At 35.5% G+C, this 22,994-nt stretch overlaps 1 protein-coding gene and 1 long non-coding RNA gene across 30 annotated transcripts in view; one reads left to right on the forward strand and one right to left on the reverse strand.

The window, feature by feature from the left end:
• The window catches only part of TSBP1 (testis expressed basic protein 1), a 219,772-nt gene that overhangs the window by 123,548 nt on the left and 73,230 nt on the right, over nucleotides 1-22,994 (reverse strand). For all 29 annotated transcript variants that reach the window (XM_042938383.1, XM_042938378.1, XM_042938375.1 and 26 more), the window contains 2 exons: nucleotides 17,341-17,361; nucleotides 16,634-16,648 (listed from right to left, as the gene is read on the reverse strand). In XM_042938383.1, coding sequence (XP_042794317.1) covers nucleotides 16,634-16,648; nucleotides 17,341-17,361 — 36 coding nt within the window. The remainder of the gene's footprint in view (nucleotides 1-16,633; nucleotides 16,649-17,340; nucleotides 17,362-22,994) is intronic.
• The window catches only part of LOC122219743, a 94,485-nt gene that overhangs the window by 23,216 nt on the left and 48,275 nt on the right, over nucleotides 1-22,994 (forward strand). Inside the window, exons 2-3 of the long non-coding RNA XR_006202535.1 lie at nucleotides 11,747-11,815; nucleotides 13,154-13,258. This is a non-coding gene — a long non-coding RNA (uncharacterized LOC122219743). The remainder of the gene's footprint in view (nucleotides 1-11,746; nucleotides 11,816-13,153; nucleotides 13,259-22,994) is intronic.

Here is a 22,994-nt window from a genome sequence, read left to right on the forward strand (position 1 = left end):
ATGGGCCCTGCTGGTCCCCAAAGCCAGGTGATGTAGAAGTGTTCCCTTGTAGCCGCAAATATCCGGGTACCAGAGAAGGGTATAGGCTCCTTTCTGTAAGATACCAGTGAGCTGGAGCAAGGCAGAGGGAAAGCACAAAGATTATATCCACTGGCCTCCATTCCCTGAGAGCACCTCTGTAGGCTCCTAAAGTATATCAAACTAGAGCACGTCCCTGAGGCCAAAGCTCCTGAACAAGCAAATAAGGCTCTTTCTCGGAAGGACTGGGGGTATTATTTCAGTCTGCTGTCTCTGCAGTGCCTTGGGCTTGGTAGTCTGCCTCAAGCTGTTTCTCCAATTGTTAAAGTCTCATGGAACCCAGGAAAGCAAGCCTCCATGGTCTCCAGAGCCAGGCAAGCAGGTGGCATCCTCTGGGCAGCAGTTGCAAAACCTGGGTCACTAGGTAAAAAACAAACTGAAGCACGAGATGTGTGTAGAAACTCCCCTCTGGTAGATACTGGCACTGTAGTGTGCCAGAGGGAGAGTGCAAAGATGGTGCCCATTGGCTAAAAGGGACCAAGGGAGGGTCATAAAAAGAAAAAAGAAAAAAGAGATTAAAAAAAGAAGAAGAAAGGGGCTCCTGGGTGGCTTAGTTGGTAAGCATCAGACTCTTGATTTCGTCTCAGGTCATGATCTCATGATTCCTGATATCAAGCCTCACGTGGGGCTCCAGGCGGTTAGCCTGGAGCCTGCTGGGTATCCTCTCTCTCTCTCTCTCTCTCTCTCTCTCTCTCTCTGTCTCTCTCTGCCCCTCCCTTTCCCGTGCAAGTGCTCTCTGTCTCAAAATAAACAAGTAAACATTTTTAAAAAAAGAAGTAAGAGGGGCGCCTGGATGGCTCAGTCATTTAAGTGTCCGACTTCAGCTCAGGTCATGATCTCACGGTTTGTGGGTTCGAGCCCCGAGCCCCACGTTGGGCTTTGTGCTGACAGCTCAGAGCTTAGAGCCTGCTTTGGATTCTGTGTCTCCCTCTCTCTCTCTGCTCCTCCCCTGCTCACACTCTGCCTCTCTCTCTCTCTCTCTCTCAAAAACAAATAAACAAAAAAAAAAAGAAGAAAGAAATAGAAAAAAAGAAAAGGAAAAAATGGGAAGAAGATGGTACCCACTGACTTTAGCAAGATGGGAGGAGGATAGGAAGATGGTAGTCACCAGTCACCATCCCCAGAGAATATCCAACAGGCACATGCACTTTAGGTCAATGCTTTAAAATTAAGAAATTAGTCTCTTTCACATAATGGCTGGGCACATTTCAAAACGGCTGTAAAAAAAGTGTGATGTTGGTGCAAAGGTAAAAATTTATTTATCAATGGAACAGAAAAGCCCTGCAGTAGACCCTCAATTGATTTGTAACAAATGGTGCAATACAGAACTATGGATTAGAAAAGTCTTTTCAAATGATGTTGGGTTAACTGGATATCTGGGAGAAAAAAAAATTCTAGTTGGATTATAGATCTAAATGTATTGAAGATAAGACAATATAGCTTCTTGAAAATAGTGTATGAGCAGATCTTCATGGACTAAGGGTAGGAAAATCTTTCTTGAATAGTACACAAAAAACATTAATAATAAGAAAAGATAGGGATCATGTTATAATGAAGAATTTGTATTTATCAAAGGAAATCATAAAATGATTGAAAAAGTAAGCCAGAGAGTTGGAGAAAACACATACATCACATATAAATGAAATAAGATACTTAATTAGCTATATGAACAATATTCACCGTCAGTAAGTAAAAGAGACAGCCCACTAATAATGGCCAAGATGCTTGAGCCATTTTTAAAAGAGCCTATCCAAATAGCTAATAAACATGAAAATGTAGCAGTCACAGAAATGCATATAAAAATGATAATGAAAGATTTCTGCTTTGAGCCATGATGGAGTAACAGATTGGATTTTCTTTTCCACAGTAAACAACTAGTCAACTGGACAAAATAAATCAGTGTTATCAGTCATTGGACAACAGGCAACATGGAGTTTAATGAAACAAAGAAAGTAAGCAAAAAAGACATTAAAACATCTATTATATATTATTTAAAGAAAAATGTGAACATTGTGAGGAGAGAAATTAAAAGTTAAAAAAAACCCGATGCAACTTTTAGTGATAAAAGAGTATATATATAAGGTAAAAAGTAATGGGTAGGATTAATAGCAATTAGGCAGAACAACAGAAAAGGCCAGTGAACTTGAAGACATTACAATAGATAATATGCAATACAAGCACAAAGAGGAAAAAAATTGAACAGTCTTAGTGATCTTTGGGACAGTATTCAACAGTCTAATTTATGTGTTATTCTAGATTTGTAATTCCACAATTCCAGAAATGATAGGGAATGGAGGTGGAGACAGAAAAAAAATACTTAAAGAAATAATGGTCAAGAGATTTTTCAGATTTGTAGAAAACTAAACTCATAGGTCCATGATGCTCAATAAATCTCAAGGAGAAGGATATGAAGAAAGCTACACCAAGGTACGTAATAAATTCAGCAATAAAGACAAAATCTTTAAAGCAGTCTGAGGAAAAAAGTCACATTGCACACAGAAGAACAAACATAAATACTGTCATAGATATCTTGTCAGAATCTTCTAAAGCCAAAGTCAGTGGAATAGCATCTTTAAAGTACTGGGAAAGAAAGTACTGGGAAAGAAGTCAACTTAGAATTCTACACTCAGAAACAATATCTTTCAAAACGGAAGGTGTGGGGCACCTGGGTGGCTCAGTCGGTTAAGTGTCCGACTTCAACTCAGGTGATGATCTCACAGTTTGTGAGTTCAAGCCCCATGTCTGAGCTGTCAGCACAGAGCCTGGAGCCTGCTTCAGATTCTGTGTCTCCCTCTCTATTTCCCCTCCCCTGCTCATGCTGTGTCTCTCTCTCTCAAAAATAAACATTAAAAATTAAAAAAAACCCCCAAAATCTGAAGGTGAAATGGATTTTTTTGTAATTGGTAAAAGGTGAATTTGTGTACAGCAAACTTTCATGTAGAACATAATAAAGAAGTTCCAAAGTGAAAACAAAAATTTATACTAGATTTAAATTAAGAATCACACAGCAGATGGGGCACCTGGGTGGCTCAGTCAGCTATGTCTGACTTCGGCTCAGGTCATGATCTCATGACTTATATGAGTTTGAGCCTTGTGTTGGGCTCTGTGCTGACAGCTCAGAGCCTGGCGCCTGCTTCGGATTCTGTGTCTCCCTCTCTCTCTACCTTTCCCCTCCTCGTGCTGTGTCTTTCTCCCTCCCAAAAATGAATAAATATTTTAAAAAACTAAGAAAAAAGAACCACACAGCAGAAAGAGGAATTCCAGAATTGGTTAATATGTGTGTGTGTGTGTGTGTATACATATCTCTCTATATACCTATATCTTGTTTTCTCTTAAAAATTTTTTAAATAAAATAATTGACTAACAAAATAGTAATAATGTATCATGCGGTTTAAAATACATGTGGGAGTGAAATATATAATAAAAATGTCACAAAAGATAGGAATGGGAAATGGAAATATAGTTAAGGTTCTTACATTATATATAAAGTGATATATCATTGAGGTAGACCATAGTAAATTAAAGACACACACTTACACACATGAATACACAAACATACACACACATATATATTAAATCCTGTAGCATACACCAAGAAAAAGATTAATAGTAGGTAAATAGTTGAGACACACTGGAAACATTAAGTAGTATCCAATTAATCTGGAATGAAGCAGGAAAAGAGGACAAAGGCCCAAAGAGCAGATGGGTAAATAGAAAGCAAATACTGAAATGGTAGACATGATCCTAGCATATCAATAATCACATTATATACGAATGGCATAAACACTCCATTTGAAAGACAGAGACTGTAGGTTAAAAAAAAGTAAGACCAACTATATGCTCATTAAGGAAAATAATCCTTTATTATAAAGATACAGACAGATTAAAATGACAGAAAAAGATACACCATAAAAAAACTAATCATAAGAAAGTTGGAGTAGCTACATTAATATCAAACTAAGTAGAAATCACAACAAGGAATATTACCAGAGTTAAACAGGGACAATTTCTAGTGATAAAGTGGTAAAAATCAAGAAGAGATACCAATACCAGATGTGTGTATATCCAAAACTAACAAATCAAAGGGAGAAATAGACAAATTAAAATTTTAGATGGGGTATTTCATCACTCCTCTAACATTAATTGATAAATAGGCAGAAAATTAGTAAGGATATAGAAGAACAATGTTATCAGTCAACTGAGTCCTAATTGACATTTATAGAAAATCCACTTAACACTAAGATTCACTAAGTGCATTCACTAAGATCGACTATATAAGATTGGCCATAAAACAAGTCTCAGTAAATTTAAGAAGACTGAAATTGTGTGTATGTTGTAAATGTAACAACAGTTTTAAGTTACTAATCAATAACAGAAATATATCTGGGAAAAAAAACCCCAAATACTGGGAACCCATAAGTTAAAGAAGAAATTAAAAATAAATTAATAAAGAAAAATTAAAAAATATTTTAAATAGAAATGAAAATACAACATATCAAAATATTTGGTATGCAGCTAAAGCAGTGTTGAGGGACATTTATAACCTTAACTTTTTACTTTAGCAAAGAATAAAGTCAAAACCAATGATTTAAATTTATGAAACTAGCAAATTTATGAAACTAGTAAATAAACCCAAAATAGGCAGAAAGAAGGACTAACAAAAGAGCAGAAATTAATGAAACAAAACTAATGTAATCAAAAGCTATTTAAAAATATTAATTCAATTGATAAACCTCTAGAGTTAGATTATTGAGAAAAGACATGACACAGTTACCAATATCAGGAATGAAAAAGGGCAGTCACTACAGATCCTTTAGATAGGGAGGTATTATGAATAACTTTAGGCCAATAAACCTGACAACTAAAATGAAATGGACGTGTCCCTTGAAAGACACAAATTTGAGTATTTCTGTAGTCCTGATTCAAATTGCATTCCCAACTGAAAACGTTCCCTTCCAACAAAGAAAACTTTGGATCCACATAGATTCACTATGAATTCTGTTAAATATTTGAAGAAGAAATAATACCAATTCTATAAAAACTTTATCAGAAAATAGAAGACTGAACATCTTCCTACTAATTTTACTAGGTCAACATTACCAACACCAAAGAAAGACTAATTATAAGAGAAGTAAATTAGACCAATATCCCTTTATGAACGTAGATGGAAAATTCCTTAATAAAATATTTTTGAATCCAGCAATACATGAAGAGTTTACTACACTATGAGCCAGTCATACAAAGTTGGTGTGACATTTAAAAATCATATCAACTAATGTAATTCTTAATATCAACAAAATAAAAGGAAATTTTTATGGTACTCAATAGGATGTAGAAATAGCATTTGACAAAGTTGCTGACAGCAAACTAGGATTGGAAAGGATGATCAGTACTTTATGAATTTGAGATAATAGAGTAAGAGTTGGCAAACTCTGGCCCATGGGTCAAATGCAGCCCACCACAGGCAAAATCCAGCCATGCCCAGTGGTTTATATGTTGCCTATAGCTACGTTTGCATTATAACTATAAAGTTTAGTAGTTGAGATAGAGAGTGTACGGCTTGCAAAGCTGAAAATTATTTATTATCTAACCATTTACAGAAAAAGTTTACCAATATTTACTATAGCACAATCATGAAGAGAATTAAGAGAATAAAAACCATAAAAAAGTCCAAGACACACACAACGGATAAACCATTAGGAGGATTAAATGGGACTTCTAGAAATGATAAATGTTACTAAGTGACTAAAAACTCAATGAGCTGCTCAGAACATAGATACTGAAGAGACAAATAATGAACTGCAAGGCAGACCTGAGGAAAGGACCTATATTTCATTACGGAGAGAGTTTTAAAATATGAGAGCAAGGTTAACAGAAAGAGATTTGAATGAGAAGGTCCAAAATCCATTTAATATGGGTTCCAGAAGGAGAATGTAGAAAGCATGGAGGAAAACAAAAGTTCAAAGAGACGATGTCCAAGAATTTTTCAAAATTGATAAAAGACATGACTCTGAAGGTTTCAGATGAGTACTTTCAAAGCAGGAATAATGAGAATGTACTGCATACATAGTAGTGAAACTGGAACACCGAAACAAAGAGAAAATTCTAAATGTCAGCAGTCAGAAAATGCCAAAGTAACTTCCAAACTGGGTATTTAGAGGATTTGTAAAGAGCAAAAACAAAGGCCAAAAGACAATGGATAGTAACTTCAATTAGCTTAGAGAAAATAAATTGCCAACCCAGAATTCCTTAGTCAGCAAAGATATTATTTGATAATGAAAGTGAAGTTGAAAAATTTTTCATAAAAAGTCAAAGGAGTTTATTATTCATAGACCTGGATAAAAAACATAAAGGATGCATGTCTAGAAGAAGGAAATCAATCCACAAAGCAAGGATTAAGATACAAGGAGAAATAGTGAGCAAATAGATGAGTAAATATATGAATAAGTCAAAATAAATATAATTAAATGTATTTAAGTGTAATTAAATATAATTATGACTAATTTTATGGTGTTTTTAAATGTTTGTTTTATTTTGAGAGAGAGCATGTGTGAGCAGAGGAGTGGGGGAGAGAGAGAGGGAGAGAGAATCCTAGGCAGGCTCCATGTTGTTAGTGCAGAGCCTAACCAAGGGCTTGCTCCCACGAACATGAGCCGACATCAAGAGTTGGACACCCAATGGACTCAGCCACCCAGGCACCCCTATCTTGGCATTTCTTCAGCTTTGTTATCTCTAAAGTCATTTTCCTGCTTTTCATATGCTTTTTCCCACACGTAAAATGACTTATGGTAAGACTTCCATTCATTCTTTTTTCTTTCTGTCTTTATTCAGGTAAAACTGACAATAAAAACTGCACATATTTGAGGTGTAAGACTTGATTCCTTTGCCCTCCCCCCAGTTTTGTGGAGATGTAACTGTCATACAACATTATGTACGTTTAAGGTGTACAACCTAATGATATATGTACATATTGTGAAATGATTACAAGAATAAGTTTAGTTAACATCTGTCATCTCAGATAGTTAAAGATTTTTTCCTTGTGATGAGAACTTTTAAGATCTAAACAGGGCCTCTCCTGTGAACAGGGGAGGTGATGTTTATATTAGCTTATGTGTGAAACAAAATTTACCGTTGATTTTTTTAAGTCCCACTTGACTATCTTTATATCCAAATTTCTGAAAATTGCATATCTTTATTCATTTTCCTAGTATTTGCATTATTTTGGTAAACATGGTATTGTTTTGATAGCTCCCCTTCCTTTTTCTGGGATCCTTTAAGATTTCCATGCCTGTTTCTTTAAGGGAAATTTAGCAATTGTTTTTAACTGGCCTGCTTTTTGATGGCCTTTAGAGAATAGCATATATGGTTATGATAGTTGGTGTTTCCTATTATGTGACTTATTTGCCTTCAAGACTTGGTGGGAATGAAAATGTTTTGACTGCAAGTTAGATGTTATGGAGAAGATACAGGGAAGATTCAATGGATCCGTCTCTTCTGAATCCTTTGTTCAGTGGGGTATACATTCAGATATGTAGCCAGCTAATAAGCATGTTCGCTAAAGTCTTACTGCTTTTCAGTAGTTGCCTTGATAGGATCTGTGCTTTTTAGCGGAAATCTGAGAAAAGCTGCTTTTGTTATAGCTCTAAAACCTAATAGCTTGCTGCCAGATGGACCAGAGAGAGCTGTAGAAAATTATATAGGATCATGAAAACCTAAATATTTTTAACTATATGAAAAGCCTTCTGGTCACATTTTCCCCTGGTAACAGCATAATATATGTAAGAGATATGTCAACTAATACTGATAAAATCTGTAATGTGTATATTCCAGAGACATAGAAGTAATTTACAATATAAAAATCTCATGTTCATATTTGTCCTCCCGTCTCTCCCCTCCTTTTTTTTTCAGTTCAGTTTTGCTAAATCTATGTGGTTCATCAAAGGCCTCAGGGTTTTGTGACTTCTAAAATTGACTTAGGCTTCTAGACCTGTGGCAGGACTCTGGGCACACAGTAGAGATCCGTGTAGTGGTTTGGATTGTGCTAGAAGTTATGGAACTGCTTTCTTTAGCTTGTGGTTAGGTATATTTATGAAATGTTTTATACTTTGGGCAGCAGGGACTAAAGTCTGATTTCTCTTTGTGTGTGTGTGTGTGTGTGTGTGTGTGTGTGTGTGAGAGAGAGAGAGAGAGAGAGAGAGAGAGAGAGAGAGAGAGGAGGAAACCTCTAAAGAATCCTAGCATATTAGATTAGTGTGAAAGGTTCATTGGAAGACATCTAGTTAGTCCAAAAGAATTTTATACTTTGAATTATGGGCTTATATTTTAAAGGAACCATAAAGATTACCTGCTCCAACTACCCAGCTGATTCCTAAAAATCTCCTCTGCAGCATTTCCACCCAGTGATTATTGCAATCTTAAGCTCTCCCTCCAGCACTTTTAGGGATCCCACTTGCCCTTATACTGAGATACAGATTTGTTACTTGGATCCTTCTACTCTTATTTTCCTTATTTTCTTATTTCCTTAATTTCTTATTTCTTCTATTCTTATTTCCTTATTTTCTTGGGAGCCATACAAAAATTCTAATCTAATCTATAATCATAATCTAGTATATGAAGATAATTCTCATTGTGTTCTTCTGTGTTTTCTGCACTAGGTAAAACTGCTCACTTGAAAGGATTTGAATCCCTTTGCATCATAGCCCTTCTCTTCTGAAGGCCCTGTACTTGATCCACATCCTCTGACAGAACTCAATGTAATATTCAGACTATGGGCCAACTAGCACAGAATAGAGTACTATAAAGATGAAATTCCTAAAAACAATACTTAAAAAGCAGACTAAAATTGGTTTTATTGAAAGGCATATCCTGCAGCTACTTGCTTGTGTTTCTATTTTCTGCCTTCTTCCATTCCTTCCCCTGGTTGCCTCTCTTTGGAAGTTCATCAGTCACCTCCAGATAGCAGCCACAGTGGTCTTTTTCTGTCCTTTCTCTCCTTGAAATCTTGGCTATCCTTTAAACACCCTTTCTCTAAATTCTCATCTTCTTTAATTATCAGAACATTTGTTCTACAGGTATTCCTTACATCTTCCCATACCTTAATTTTTTTCTTCAACCTATTATATCTAACAGGCCCAGTTCTTGGACCTGTGCTTTTGCTAGCTTTGTACTTTCTTTTTTGGGGAACTCATTTACTCTGTGGCTTCACATTCTCTCTACTGGATTGACTTCAGACCCCCTATCAAATGACAAGTGTTAGTTTGTTCCCTTAAACTCAGCAATTTGTTTTTCCCTCCCTGTGCCACACACTAGGTCCTAGTTATTGATTTTCTCTCGTCCAGTTTCAAGAGTTAGGGAGTCATCGATTGTTTTTATTTCTTTTCCTTGCTCATATTTGGTTAGTCATCATGAGGTAATGATTTCTTCTTTGAAAAACAGTTCATATCTACCCCTTCTATTTATTCTGTTTCCATCACTTATTACTCCAAACACCTCTTTACTAGATTTGCTACCTATGGCATTGCTCCTCTTCAGTGTATTTTGTGCAATCACGAGATTAACACATTGGTAATGCAACCTTATTCACCTAACTGTACTTCCCAAATACCCCAGAAGCCTTCCAGTTGCCTGATGAGTAAAATATAAATTCCTGGTTTGTTTTTCATATTCTTCAGTATCTTCTCTAACCCTCCTTTTCAAAATAGTACTCTAGAATGCTTCTCATGAGCCTATGTCACATAATTGCCTACTTCTCCTAGAGTGTGGTGTGGCAGTTTTGAATCCCTTTGCCTTTTTTTGTACTCTTCCTACCTCACTCAGTGTAGCAACATCTTATCCATCTTTTGAGACCTATCTACCACCATTCCTTTCTCCATGAAGCTGTTATCCCCTTAATCTTCTCATTCCAACAGGTTGCTAACTTGTATTATACTATCCATCTAAACTACATTTCGACACTCAGATTTTACTTTTAAAAAATTGTCATGTATACATATATTGTATCACTGTATGTGTTAAACCCTACTTGATTGCAAAGGAGCTTGACTTATATTTTTATGTACCCATTACTGCTGGAAGAGTGCTCGTGAACATTCAGCCTACCATCAGGAGCATTGATTGGTTAGTCTATCACTAAGTTAATGTAGTAGTTGTCAAAGGAGATTATACATTTCTTTAATCAAAATGTTTTGGGGCGCCTGGGTGGCTCAGTCGGTTGGGCGTTCGACTTCGGCTCAGGTCATGATCTCACAGTCCGTGAGTTCGAGCCCCGCGTCAGGCTCTGTGCTGACAGCTCAGAGCCTGGAGCCCGTTTCACATTCTGTGTCTCTCTCTCTCTCTGCCCCTCCCCTGTTCATGCTCTGTCTCTCTCTGTCTCAAAAATAAATAAATGTTAATAAAAAATTTTTTTTAAAAAATAAAAAAAAGTGTTTTATGAGAAGCCCTGGTTGGTTGATTGGTTAGGCTGAATTAATGTAATAGTTGTCAAAGAAAATTATACATTTCTTTAGTCAAAATGTTTATTTCAGAAAGTATCCAGTCTTTCTTGATTAAGTCATAATTATCAACTTAGAAAACAAACAATTGGAAGCTGAGATTTGTGGCTGAGAGGACTAAAAATGGTGAAAGAACTACAGTAGACACTCTGTGGATGTATAAATTAAAGGGATTCTGTAATTATGATCCATTTAGGCAATAACTGGGTTATGACTTGTATTTGGAGGATGGGAATCATAATAATCAGTTGACTTTGCCCCTTACTGAACCTTCTGTTTTTTTACCCTTGACTTCTAATTCTTTCTTTCCTTTAACTTTGTGCTTTCCTTCATCACTTTTCTTCATAGTATCATTTTCTCCTGTATCTTTCTTCTTCCTTGCATCTCCCTTGTCTTTGTCCTGCTTTCCTTTATTCTCAGAACTCTCTTTTTTTACTTGGGACCCTTGTGCTTGTGGCATTCTAGACTCACTCTTCTTTACTTGGGACTCCTGTCTTTGTGGTATTCTGGTGTCACTCTTCTCTATTTGGGAGCCCTGTGTTTGTGGTATTTCAGACTCACTCTTCTCTACTTGAGACTCCTGCTCTTGTGGTATTTTGGACTCACTCTTCTCTACTTGAGACCCCTGTCCTTCTTGTGTTCTTAACTCACTCTGCTTTATTTGAAACCCCTGTCCCTGTGGTGTCCCAGTGTCATTCATCTTTACTTGGGCTTCCTGTTCTTGTGGTATTCTGGATTCACTTCTCTTTACTTGGGCTTCCTCTCCTATTGGTATTCCTATGTCACGCCCCTTTATTTGGTCTTCTTCTCCCAGCATGGTGGTGTCACTTTCCTTTTTCTCAACCTCCATACCTATCTCACCGTCCTCCAACTCAATGCCTTTTGCTTTGCTTTTTGACTCTGTTTTGTGCCTTAAGGTCAAGGATTCATCAGAATCTGTAAATAAGATTTTCTTCTTTAATGTTTTCTTGTTTTCTTCTTGGCTGTTCTCAGTCTTTGTAGTGCCTTCATTTTTTAGAGTCTGGGCCTTGAAATCTGATTTTTTTGCAACTTGTGCATCCGTGTAACCTGGAAATATAACTGAGCACACAACAAAAGTGCACATTTCAGATATCAGGTACTTTCTCTTTATTCCTACTTTCCCCCTGATATTCGTTTCTTTATTTTTTGTCTTAAAGATGACAAACCAGAGATAACTTGAGATTTCCTGAAAGTAGAAAATGGTGGAACTCTGCACTTAAAATTGTGTAAGTATTGGTAATATTCCAGACTCTCTTCAATAAACTGGAATATTAATCAAAGAAGAGCTAAAATGTACTATAAATGAACTGGCTGGCATTTGTTCAGTATATTATGGCTAATGATTAATGCTTAATAGCTAGAGGAGAATGTATTCTGAAAAGAAATGGAATTTATTTGTAGAAAAAAGTTTGGAAATAAGCAATAATTGTTTCTTAAAATAGAAAAAAAACTCTAAATATGCATTGCATATTGACTATAAGGATATCTCATTATTCAAAAGTAATAATAGTACTAGCTGATAATTATTGGGTGCTCACCGTACATCAGGCACTCAGTGTTCTGAGCATTTTATATGAACTATTAACTCATTTAATCCTCACAACAACCATATAGGGCATTTTATTATCCCCATTTTACAGATGAAGAAACTTGAGGTACAAAAAGCTTAAATGAATGTGAATATGGTCATAGAGTTAGTAAGTGGTGGAGCTGGGATTTGAGCCTGAAGAGTCAGACTCCAGAGTTCAGTCTTAACCGATACTTTAGACTGCTTCTTATGATACCTGCAAACTCACGAGTTTCTGGTCCCTTTTTCCAAGTATAGGTCAATTAGCTCTGCTGTTTCTCAATTTCTGTGAGATCTAATAAACTTGAATTTGTTAGCTTCTGCTTTTTTTTTTCTTCTTTTTTTTTAGTGATTTGGTTCCCCAGATTAAGAAAAAAAATTATCTATGCTACTAAGAAGAATTCTGTGGGTTCTTGCTGTGAAGCAATGGGATGCCTTGCCTTAAGAAAACCTATTTAAATATTTAATGCAGTAGAAAGGATACTGAATTTAAAAGCTGAATCAGAACACTTGGGTTTAGTATTCTTGCCAGCTGGGTTTATTTGGGCTACTCCCTAATGTAATCAGTTACTCCCTAAAGACTTACTGCTCTGCCCACTTTGTAGAGTAATTTAAAGATTCTAGACAAATGTTTAAGGAGCATGGCTTTTACAGACAGACTGCTTCAAATCCTGGCTTCATACCTAACTAACTTGGGCAAACTTTACTTTCTTATCTGCAAAATGGGAGCAATAGTAGTAGCTACTTCACCGAAGTGTTATGAGGATTAAATAATATTATCTAAGTAAAGCACTCAGTACAGTGCATGGAACATGGTGAGTAGTGCAGTAAGTATTGGCTATTACTACTACCAAATGAGATAATACAGGCAAAAACTCTCTCTGATCTATCAAGATAAGGCATTCTTAGTTCCAACCAAATACTTTAGGGGAATGGTAAATTGCATTACCGGAAGATTTCTTGCTTAAAAGTTGACTCTTTTTTTTTTTTGTTACAGAGAAAGCCTTTTGGTATGTTTAGGGTTTGACGTCTGAAATACTGATCCACACACAACTGAATAACAAGTTGTAAAAAGTGAGACATTCCTACGTTAGGTAATAAGGTAACTATAAATCCGACGGGATGCTGCAGTTTAGTGCTTTCTGTTTGATATTTTCAACTGGCACCAAAATAAAAACAGTAAGAATCTTGCAGTAATGCTTTCTGAACCTTCTGTGTATTTTTTCCTCCCTAGTGCTTATTTAATAAGCTATGAGTACCGACATTTTATTCTAGACAAACTCATTTCCAATTTACTAATGAAAATCAGTGGTAATATATCCTAAGCATTTTTGTACTGAGAAAGAGTTCACAATATTCTGATACCTGACAGTACCACCAGTGGCTACTTATTTTTGAAGCGGGGGGTGTGGTGTGTGGTGTGTGGTGTGGAGAAGAGTATGTGTTTCCACTGATGCTTCCAACCTGACAAATTCTGTGGAATGTACTCCTAAACAAGCTGGGTTTTTTCAAATATGGGAATATTTTTAGTTTTATACCATCTCTTGGGAGTATTTGTTTCACGTTTCGTACTGTGTATATTACTACTGCAGGACTCATTTTAAGCAAACTTTATCTCCTAAATTGTATGGATTTTGTTAATCAAAGGTAAATATTCTGGGGTTTGATGAAACAATCAATGTCTATTCTAGCTACACTTTTCCTAATTTTACAGAATTTTAAAGAATTTTATTCTTTTTCCCACTAAACTGAAAAGTACTTCTAGTCATTTCTAATAGTATCTTCATATCCTTGGTTTAGTGTTTTTGCTGTATATTTTCCATCTTGAACTTAATAGCATTGCAGAAGTAAGCCACAAATCATTAGTCCACCAAATTCTAAGTTCTTCTCTCCCTTCTTTTAAATTTTTAGATAGTGCATACATCTTTTTTTCCCTTTGGATCTCATAATCTCCATAGTATAAATATTTGTAAGTCCTGGCTCAAAGTCCGTTTACTGCAGATAGTAACCTGTACAGCAAAATTCTAATTTTAAGGGAAAGATTTAATCAAGACCTTGGCGGTCATTGTATTGTATTCAGGCTGCTTAAAGATTTTAAACTGGATTAATTTTTGTTAAAGCTGAAAGATGAATTAGCGATCATAGTAATAATTCTAATTATGCAATACTTAAAATAATGCAGCAACTAGACTATGGCCTTTATTAGGAAACTAATCCTATTGGGTTCTTTTAAAAAACTTTTATTTTAGGGGCGCCTGGATGGCTCAGTCGGTTAAGCATCCAACTTCAGCTCAGGTCATGATCTCACGGTTTGTGGGTTCAAGCCCCGTGTCGGGCTCCGTGCTGACAGCTCAGAGCCTGGAGCCTGCATCAGATTGTGTGTCTCCCTCTGTCTCTGCCCCTCCCCCACTCACACTCTGTCTTTCTCTCTCTCAAAAATAAATAAACATTAAATTTTTTAATTTTTATTTTCTTAATGTTTATTATTATTTTTATTTAAACTCAAGATCAAAAGCTTCTGTATCACAAAGGAAACAACAAAACTAATCCTATTAGGTTCTTAATCCACTGGCTATCAGGGAGCTGTCTAGACCATAAAGATCTGTTCAGCATTAAGGAGATGACTCATTATAGATCTCAGGCCATGAATTAGCATTAAAAAAAAAATCATAGGGGCGCCTGGGTGGCGCAGTCGGTTAGGCGTCCGACTTCAGCCAGGTCACGATCTCGCGGTCTGTGAGTTCGAGCCCCGCGTCAGGCTCTGGGCTGATGGCTCGGAGCCTGGAGCCTGTTTCTGATTCTGTGTCTCCCTCTCTCTCTGCCCCTCCCCCGTTCATGCTCTGTCTCTCTCTGTCCCAAAAATAAAAATAAAAAAAAAAACGTTGAAAAAAAAGAAAAAAAAAAAATCATATACTTAATTAGCTGATTGTGGAGGTGAGAAATAAAGAGACTTAACTTGAGAGGGTGGTGAATTTGATGCACTGTTCTGTCTTAAATCTTTTTTAAACAATGAATTAAACCTTAATCACTTTTTGCTAAAAATATCAATTGAGAAGAATATGTTTGAAATATTGTCAACAAGAATATATCTTTTACAAGAAAGCATTTTAAAAGATTGAACTGATTTTTGTTCTGGCAATTAAAAAAAAAAGCATATTCATTAAAGATGAATTCACCTCCAGGGAGGGACTTGGCCTATGATCCCTTCTCAAAAGCCCTCTTTCGTTTTATAAGGAAAACATACACTTATCACCTTCCCCATGTGGGGAGGGCATATGAAGAATGTAGATATGTCATGATTGCTTGAATGCATATTGTTTCTTGTACTATAAATCCAAAGAAAACAATTGTCCCTTTTAACTTCACCTCCTCCAACTCCCCACTGCCACTCACAAACCCACTCTCCTTCTAGTGTGAACTGAAAAAGAAGAAAGACTGAATATAAAGGCATATTTTGTGTTTGTCGGTATTTACAGTGTTTGAGATTCTTGAACTGTATCTTACTAAATTTAAGTTTTACTTGCTTCTTATGATTGTATATTTACAGAGTTTTAAGAATTATTATTCTGTTTCATATGATTGTCTTGAAGAGCTGAGGCATTACACAATCCTAATAAGAAATCTGAATTTAGAAGACAGTTAAAAGCCCAACATTGATTTAAATGGGATGTCTTTTATTTTTAAAATGGTTCTTCTGTGTACATTTAATTATATAGCTTCACTAGTGGAAGTACCTTTATATTAACAAACATTTTATTTATAGATATGGTTTCAGGACTAATCACCAAAAAGGCATTTGTGGTTCAGTAAAGAAGGCAATGTGTTGGTGTGGGAAGAGTATGTACTTTGGAGATGGGAAGTCCTAGGTTTAGATCCTGACACTGCTTCTTACCAACTCCTTAATCTTGGTCAAGTGTCTGAGCCAATTTACTGATCTGTAAAGTGGGGAATAACAATAGCTACCAGGCAGGCTATGGTAAAAATGAGATACTGTTTTTGAAAATGCCTAGCAGAGTATACAGTATATAGTAGGTGCTCAATGCCTACTATTCCTCAAAAGTAAAGTTACTTAGAAGCCAAGAAAAAATAAAGTTTTGTTCTTAACTACTTTTTCTATTAGTATGATTCAGTGAGCCTTCACTTATAACTAAAAAAGAGTTCTCAATTACCAGCAAAGAACTCAACAGAATTTAGGAACCAATCTTTCTTTCATTATATTTTGCTGGGAGTCAGAAAGGAGATTGTTTTTCAGAGCCTAGAAGATGGCCAGAGATTATGGCATCCTTTTCTATGAACTTCATCTCCTCTGCAGCAGTATCTCTAAAAGTAGTAATTTAAAATATTGGAAGATTCTCGAGGATGGGAACATTTAAAATAACCTTAGAAACACAAGTCTCTATTTTGGGAGTAGAAACAGCAAGTCCAGAAAATACCTATAAACAATGTAAAATTTCACAGTTGAGAATAAAGAACTTACCCATAGGAGTTAGTGCTAAAAAATAAAACACAGAAGATTAATCAATCAGTGTGAATTTTCTAACTCAAGGAAAACCCTACTTCCAAGAATACCCTATATAGGTGAATGCAGAAGCAGGACCTCCAGGCATTGTAAAATATCCCTCTGTTTCACCCTCAGGAGTGCAAAGGCTCCACATCCTACTTCACAGAGTATTCATTGAATACTTAGGTAGGGAATATCTATTTTATCAAAATTCAAATGATTGCACTTCCTACTTTCATTGTTCTGTCACAAATCATTTTTTAACCCACTCTCTTTTAGATCAGTTTGAAAATAAATGTGTATTGTTGGTTATTTATCAAAATCACCATCTTGTCCTGACATTTATTCTTTATATGTCAATTTTAGGTGAATTTCTTTTTTTAGTAAAAATTATCCATTGCCAGATGATACCACAAAGAAAACAGATGCCTTGTGGTAAACTAGCTGGGAATATATGCTCCTAATAATCTTTGGTAGTAAATAACCAAGATATAATACAAGACCATTGTATTTTGTTCCAAAAGGGAGATAGAAAAGGGGAAATCAAAGTATGAGAAAATCACTTATTTAAAATATTGACTCTTCTAAGGTAAAAGAACTTGAAATACAAAACAATTGAGTAACAAAAACTCAAAGGTTCTGGACACAGAAATAGGTAAAGCAAAGAAATGACCCAAACTTACTGATTTTTCCAGAACTGTCCACTGAAAGAGACAAAGAAAAAAATATCAGTAGATATTGGGCTTTTCCTTCTTCACCAACCCCCAAGCTTCTGCACTGGATGGAATCTGTGTCGTAAACAATGAAGTTCCTTTTAATTAATAGGGAAACTCCATCTTCCCTCCCCCTTCTTTTAGCCTATTGTAGTTTTAGAAAGATCTTGTGATTAGCTATTTTATTTAAAAATTTTTTATTAAAATATGTTTGGCATATAACATTGTACAAATTTAAAGTGTATAACGTGTAAATTTGATGGATTTGTATATAGTAATATAACTGCCATTATAGCAATAATTAGAACCTCTATCACATTACATAATGATCCTTTCTTGTGGTTAGAATCATTAAGATGTGGTCTCTTAGCAAGCTTGATGATTATCATACAATATTATTGTCTATGTTCACTATAATATACATTAGATTTCTAGGGCTTATTTACTATGTGTTGCAAGTTTGTACCTTTGAACAACACCTGTCCAACCCCGTCCTTCCCCCCCTCCCCGGCAATTCCCTGGTAACTGCCATTTTACTTTCTAAGGTTGGCTATGTTAGATTCCACATATAAATGATACCATACAGTGCTTGTCTTCTGTCAGACTTATTCATTCAGCATAATATGCCCAAGGTCCGTCTATGATGCTGCAAATGGAAAGATGTCCTTTCTCATGGTCAAATACTATTGCAGTGTGTGTGTGTGTGTGTGTGTGTGTGTGTGTGTGTGTGTGTGTATGTGTGTGTGTGTATCTCACATGTTCTTTATCCATTCATCCATTGGTGTGGGCAGTTAGATTGTTTCCATATCTTGGCTACTGTGAATAATGATGCAGTAAATATGAGAGCATATGTATTTATTGATATCTTGTTATCATTTCCTTTGGATATATACCTAGAATATGTGCCAACTTTTTGATGAACCTTCATGTTGTTTTCCATAGTGGTTGAGCCAATTTACATTTCTGCTAACAGTATACAACGGTTCCCTTTTCTCTGTATCCTTGCCAAAACTTAACCTCTTGTGTTCTTGATGAGAGCCATTCTGGCAGGTGTGACTTGATATCTCATTATGGTTTTGATTGCATTTCTCTTGATGATTAGTGTTGCTGACCATTCTTTCATGTGTCTGTTGGCCACTTGGATGTCTTTGGAAAAATTTCTATTTAGTTCCTCTGCCAATTTTGCAATCAGATTCTTCTTTGTTATGGAGTTGTAAGAGTTCTTTATATATTTTAGATATTAACGCATTATCTAATATATGGTTTGCAAAAAGTTTTTCCCATTCCATGGGTGGTCTTTTCCTTTTTAAAATTTTTTCGGTTGATGTGTGGAAACCTTTAGGTTTGATGTAGTGCAACTTGTTGGTTTTGGTTTTTGTTGTTTGTGCTTCTGGTGTCATGTCTAGAAAAATCAATGCCAAGACCAACACTGAGGAGCTTCTTCCCTACAGTTTTTTCTAGGAGCTATATGGTATCAGGGTCTGTGTTAAAATCAGTGGTCCATTTCAAGTTAATTTTTGTGAGTGGTGTAAGACAGGGGCTTAATTTAATTGTTCTTTATGTTTTTTTTTAGTTTTTACTTTTAATCAAGTTACTTAATATACAGTGTTATGTTAATTCCAGGTGTACAATATAGTGATTCAGCAATTCCATACATTACCAGATACTCATCCTGACAAATGCATTCCTTAATCCCCATCGCCTGTTAATCTATCTTCCCACCAACCTCCCCTCTGGTAAGCATCAGTTTGTTCTCTGTAATGAAGTCTGTTTCTTGGTTTGTCTCTCTTTTCTTTTTTCCCTTTTGCACTTTTGTTTCTTAAATTCCACATATAAGTGAAATCATATGGTATTTAGCTTTCTCTGACTGACTTATTCTGTTTAAGATTGTACTCTCCAGCTCCATCCGTATTGTTGCAAATGGCAATATTTCATTCTTTTTTATGGTTGAATAACATTCCAATATATATATATATATATATATATATATATATATATATCACTTTGTCTTTATCTAGGTATCTCTATCTCTGTCTATCATCTATCTTTCTAGTCTCACTTCTTCTTTTACCCATTCATCAATTGATGGACACTTGGGTTACTTCCATAATTGGGCTATTGTAAATAATGCTGCTATACACATAGGGGTGCATATATCCAGTTGAATTAGTATTTTTGTATTCTTTAGATAAATACCCAGTAGCAAGATTGCTGGATCATAGAGTAGTTCTATTTTTAACTTTCTAAGTAACCTCCATATTGTTTTCCACAGTGGCTGTACCAGTTTGCCTTTCCACTAACAGTGCATGAGTGCTCCTTTTTCTCCACATCCTCACTAACATCTTTTGTTTCTTGTGTTGTTGATTTTAGCCATTCTGACAGGTGAGAGGTGATATCTCATTGTAGTTTTGATTTGCATTTCCCTGATGATGAGTGATGATGAAAATCTCTTCACGTATATGTTGACCATCTGGATGTCTTCTTTGGAAAAAATGTCTATTCATGTCTTCTGCCCATTTTTAATTGGAGTATTTGTTTTTTGATCCTTGAACTTTATAAGTTCTTTATATGTTTTTGACACTAACCCTTTATTAGATATATCATTTGTAAATATTGTCTCCCATTCTGTAGGTTGCCTTTTAGTTTTGTTGCTTGTTTCCTTTGCTGTGTAGCAGCTTTTTATTTTGATTTTGTTACAATAGTTTATATTTACTTTGGTTCCCTTGACTCAAGACGTATCTAGAAAAATGTTGCTACAGCTGATGTCAAAGAAGTTACTGCCTGTGTTCTCTTCTAGGATTTGTATGGTTTCGGGTTTCACATTTAGGAATTCGATCCAGTTTGAATTTATTTTGTGTATGGTGTAAGAATGTGGTCCAGGTTCATTCTTTTGCATGTAGCTGTCCAGTTTTTCCCAACACTTTCTGTTGAAGAGACGGTCTTTTTTTTCCATTGGATGGTCTTTTCTGCTTTTGTCGAAGATGTTTTTGTGCCAGTACCATACTATTTTTGTGCCAGTACCATACTATTTTGATGACTACAACTTTGTAATATAACTTGAAGTCCAGAATTTGTGAAACGAAGCCTCCAGCTTTGGTTCTTCAAGATTTCTTTGGCTATTCAGTGTCTTTTGTGGTTCTGTACAGTTTTTAGCACTGTTTATTCTAGCCCTGTGAAAAATGCTGTTGGTATTTTGATGGAGATTGCATTAAATGTGTAGATTGCTTTGAGAAGTATAGATAGTTTAACAATGTTTACTCTTCTAATTCATGAGCATGGAATGTCTTTCCATTTGTTTTATCTTCAATTTCTTTCATCAGTGTTTTATTGTTTTCAGAATAGAGGTCTTTCACCTCTTTGGTTAGATGTATGCTTAGGTATCTTATTATTTTGGGTGCAATTGTAAATGGGATTGCCCTCTTAATTTCTCTTTCTGCTTCTTCATTATCCCAGTCTAGAGAAATGCAACACATTTCTGTGCATTGATTTTGTATCCTGTGATGTTACTTAATTCATTTTTCAGTTCTAGTAGTATTTTTTTAGTGGAATATTTAGGGTTTTCTATATATCGTATCATGTCATCTGAAAATAGTGAAAGTGTTACTTCTTCCTTATAAATTTGGATGTCTTTTATTTCTTTGTATTGTCTGATTGCTGTGGCTAGGACTTCCAGTAGTGTGTTGAATGAAAGTAGTGAGAGTGGACATCCTTATTTTGTTCCTGACCTTAGGGGAAAAGCTCTCAGTTTTTCCCCATTGAGGATGATGTTAGCTGTGGGTTTTTCATATATGCCCTTTATTATGTTGAGGTATATTTCCTCTAAACTTACTTTGTTGAGGTTTGTTTTATCGTGAAAAGCATTTACTTTGTCAAATGCTTTTTCTGTGTCTATTGAAATGGTCATATGGTTCTTATGCTTTCTCTTATTGATGTGATGTATCACACTGATTTATTTGCAAATATTGGACCACCCTTGCAGCCCAGGAATAAATCCCCCTTGGTCATGGTGAGTGATTTTATTAATGGATTTGGATTTGGTTTGCTAGTATTTTGTTGAGGAATTTTGCATCTATGCTTATCAGAAATATTGGTCTGTAGTTCTCTTTTTTTCATGGTGTCCTTAACTGGTTTTGGTAATGCTGCCCTCATTGAATGAATTTGGAATGAATTTGAATTTGAATGAATTTGGAATTTCCTTCCTTTTCTGTTTTTTTGGAATATTTTGAGAAGAATATATATCTTCTTTAAATGTTTAGTAGCATTTGCCTGTGAAGCCATCTGACCCTGGGCTTTCGTTTGTTGTTATTTTTTTTTTTTTATTGCTGATTCATTTTTGTTGCTGGATATTAGTCTGCTCAGATATTCTATTTCTTCTTTCAGTTTTGGTAGGTTATATGTTTCTAGGTATTTATATCCATTTCTTCTAGTTTGTCCAATTGTTGGCATATAGTTTGGCATATAGTTTTTCTTAATATTCTCTTGTGATTATATTTCTGTGGTGTTGGTTCTTTCTCCTCTCTTCTTTGTGATTTTATTTATTTGAGTCCTTTCTCTTTTTTGTTGATAAGTATGGCCAGAGGTTTATCAATCTTACTGATTTTATTTTCAAAGAACCAGCTCCTGGTTTCATTGATCTATTTTTTTTTTTTTTTTTAGTTTCTATGTCATTTATTTCTGTTGTAATCTTTATAATTTCCTTCCTTCTGCTGCTTTGGGGTTTTGTTCGTTGTTGTTTTTTTCTTGCTCCTTTAGATGTAAGTTTACTTTGTTTATTTGAGATTTTTCTTGTTTCTTGAAGTAACTTCCTTCTTGTAACCACTTTTGCCAGATCCCACAGGTTTTGGACCATTGTGTTTTCACTTTCATTTGTTTCCATGTACTTCTAAAATTTTCTTTTATTTTCTGGTGGACCCATTCATTGTGTAGTAGCATATTATTTGGCCTCCAGCTATATGTGGTCTTTCCAGATTTTTCTTGTGGTTGACATGGAATCTGAAGTGGGCTCCAGGCTCTGAGCTGTCAGCCCAGAGCCTGACATGGGGCTCGAACCTACGAACCGTGAGATCATGACCTGAGCCTCAGTCGGACACTTAACCGACTGAGCCACTCAGGCATGCCATGAATGTATTTGTTAAATCTATCTGGTCCAGTGTGTCATTCAAAGCCATTGTTTCCTTGTTGATTTTCTGGTTAGATAATCTGTCCTTGGATGTAAGTGGGGTGTTAAAATCTCCTACTATTATTGTTGTTCTGCATGTATTTATCTTGTTTTCCCAGCACCATTGTTAAAGAGACTATTCTTTTTCTATTGTTTTTGGCTCCTTGAGTATTAGTTGACTTTATATGTGGGGGGTTAATTCTGGACTCTCTGTTCTGTTGGTTATGTGTCTACATTCATGTACAGTTTTTATTACTATTACCATTTATAGTATAGTTTAAATTAAGGAAGTGTGATACCTCCACTCCCCCTCTACCTTCCCCCCAGATTGCTTTGGCTATTCAGGTTTTTCTGTGGTTCCATACAAATTTTAGGACTGTTTTGTCTATTTCTTAAATGCTATTTGTATTTAAGTGGGTCTTACATTGAATTGATATATGGCTTTGGGTAGTATGAGCATTTTAAC

Source organism: Panthera leo, chromosome B2, assembly GCF_018350215.1.
Source record: "Panthera leo isolate Ple1 chromosome B2, P.leo_Ple1_pat1.1, whole genome shotgun sequence".
Lineage (NCBI taxonomy): Eukaryota > Metazoa > Chordata > Mammalia > Carnivora > Felidae > Panthera > Panthera leo.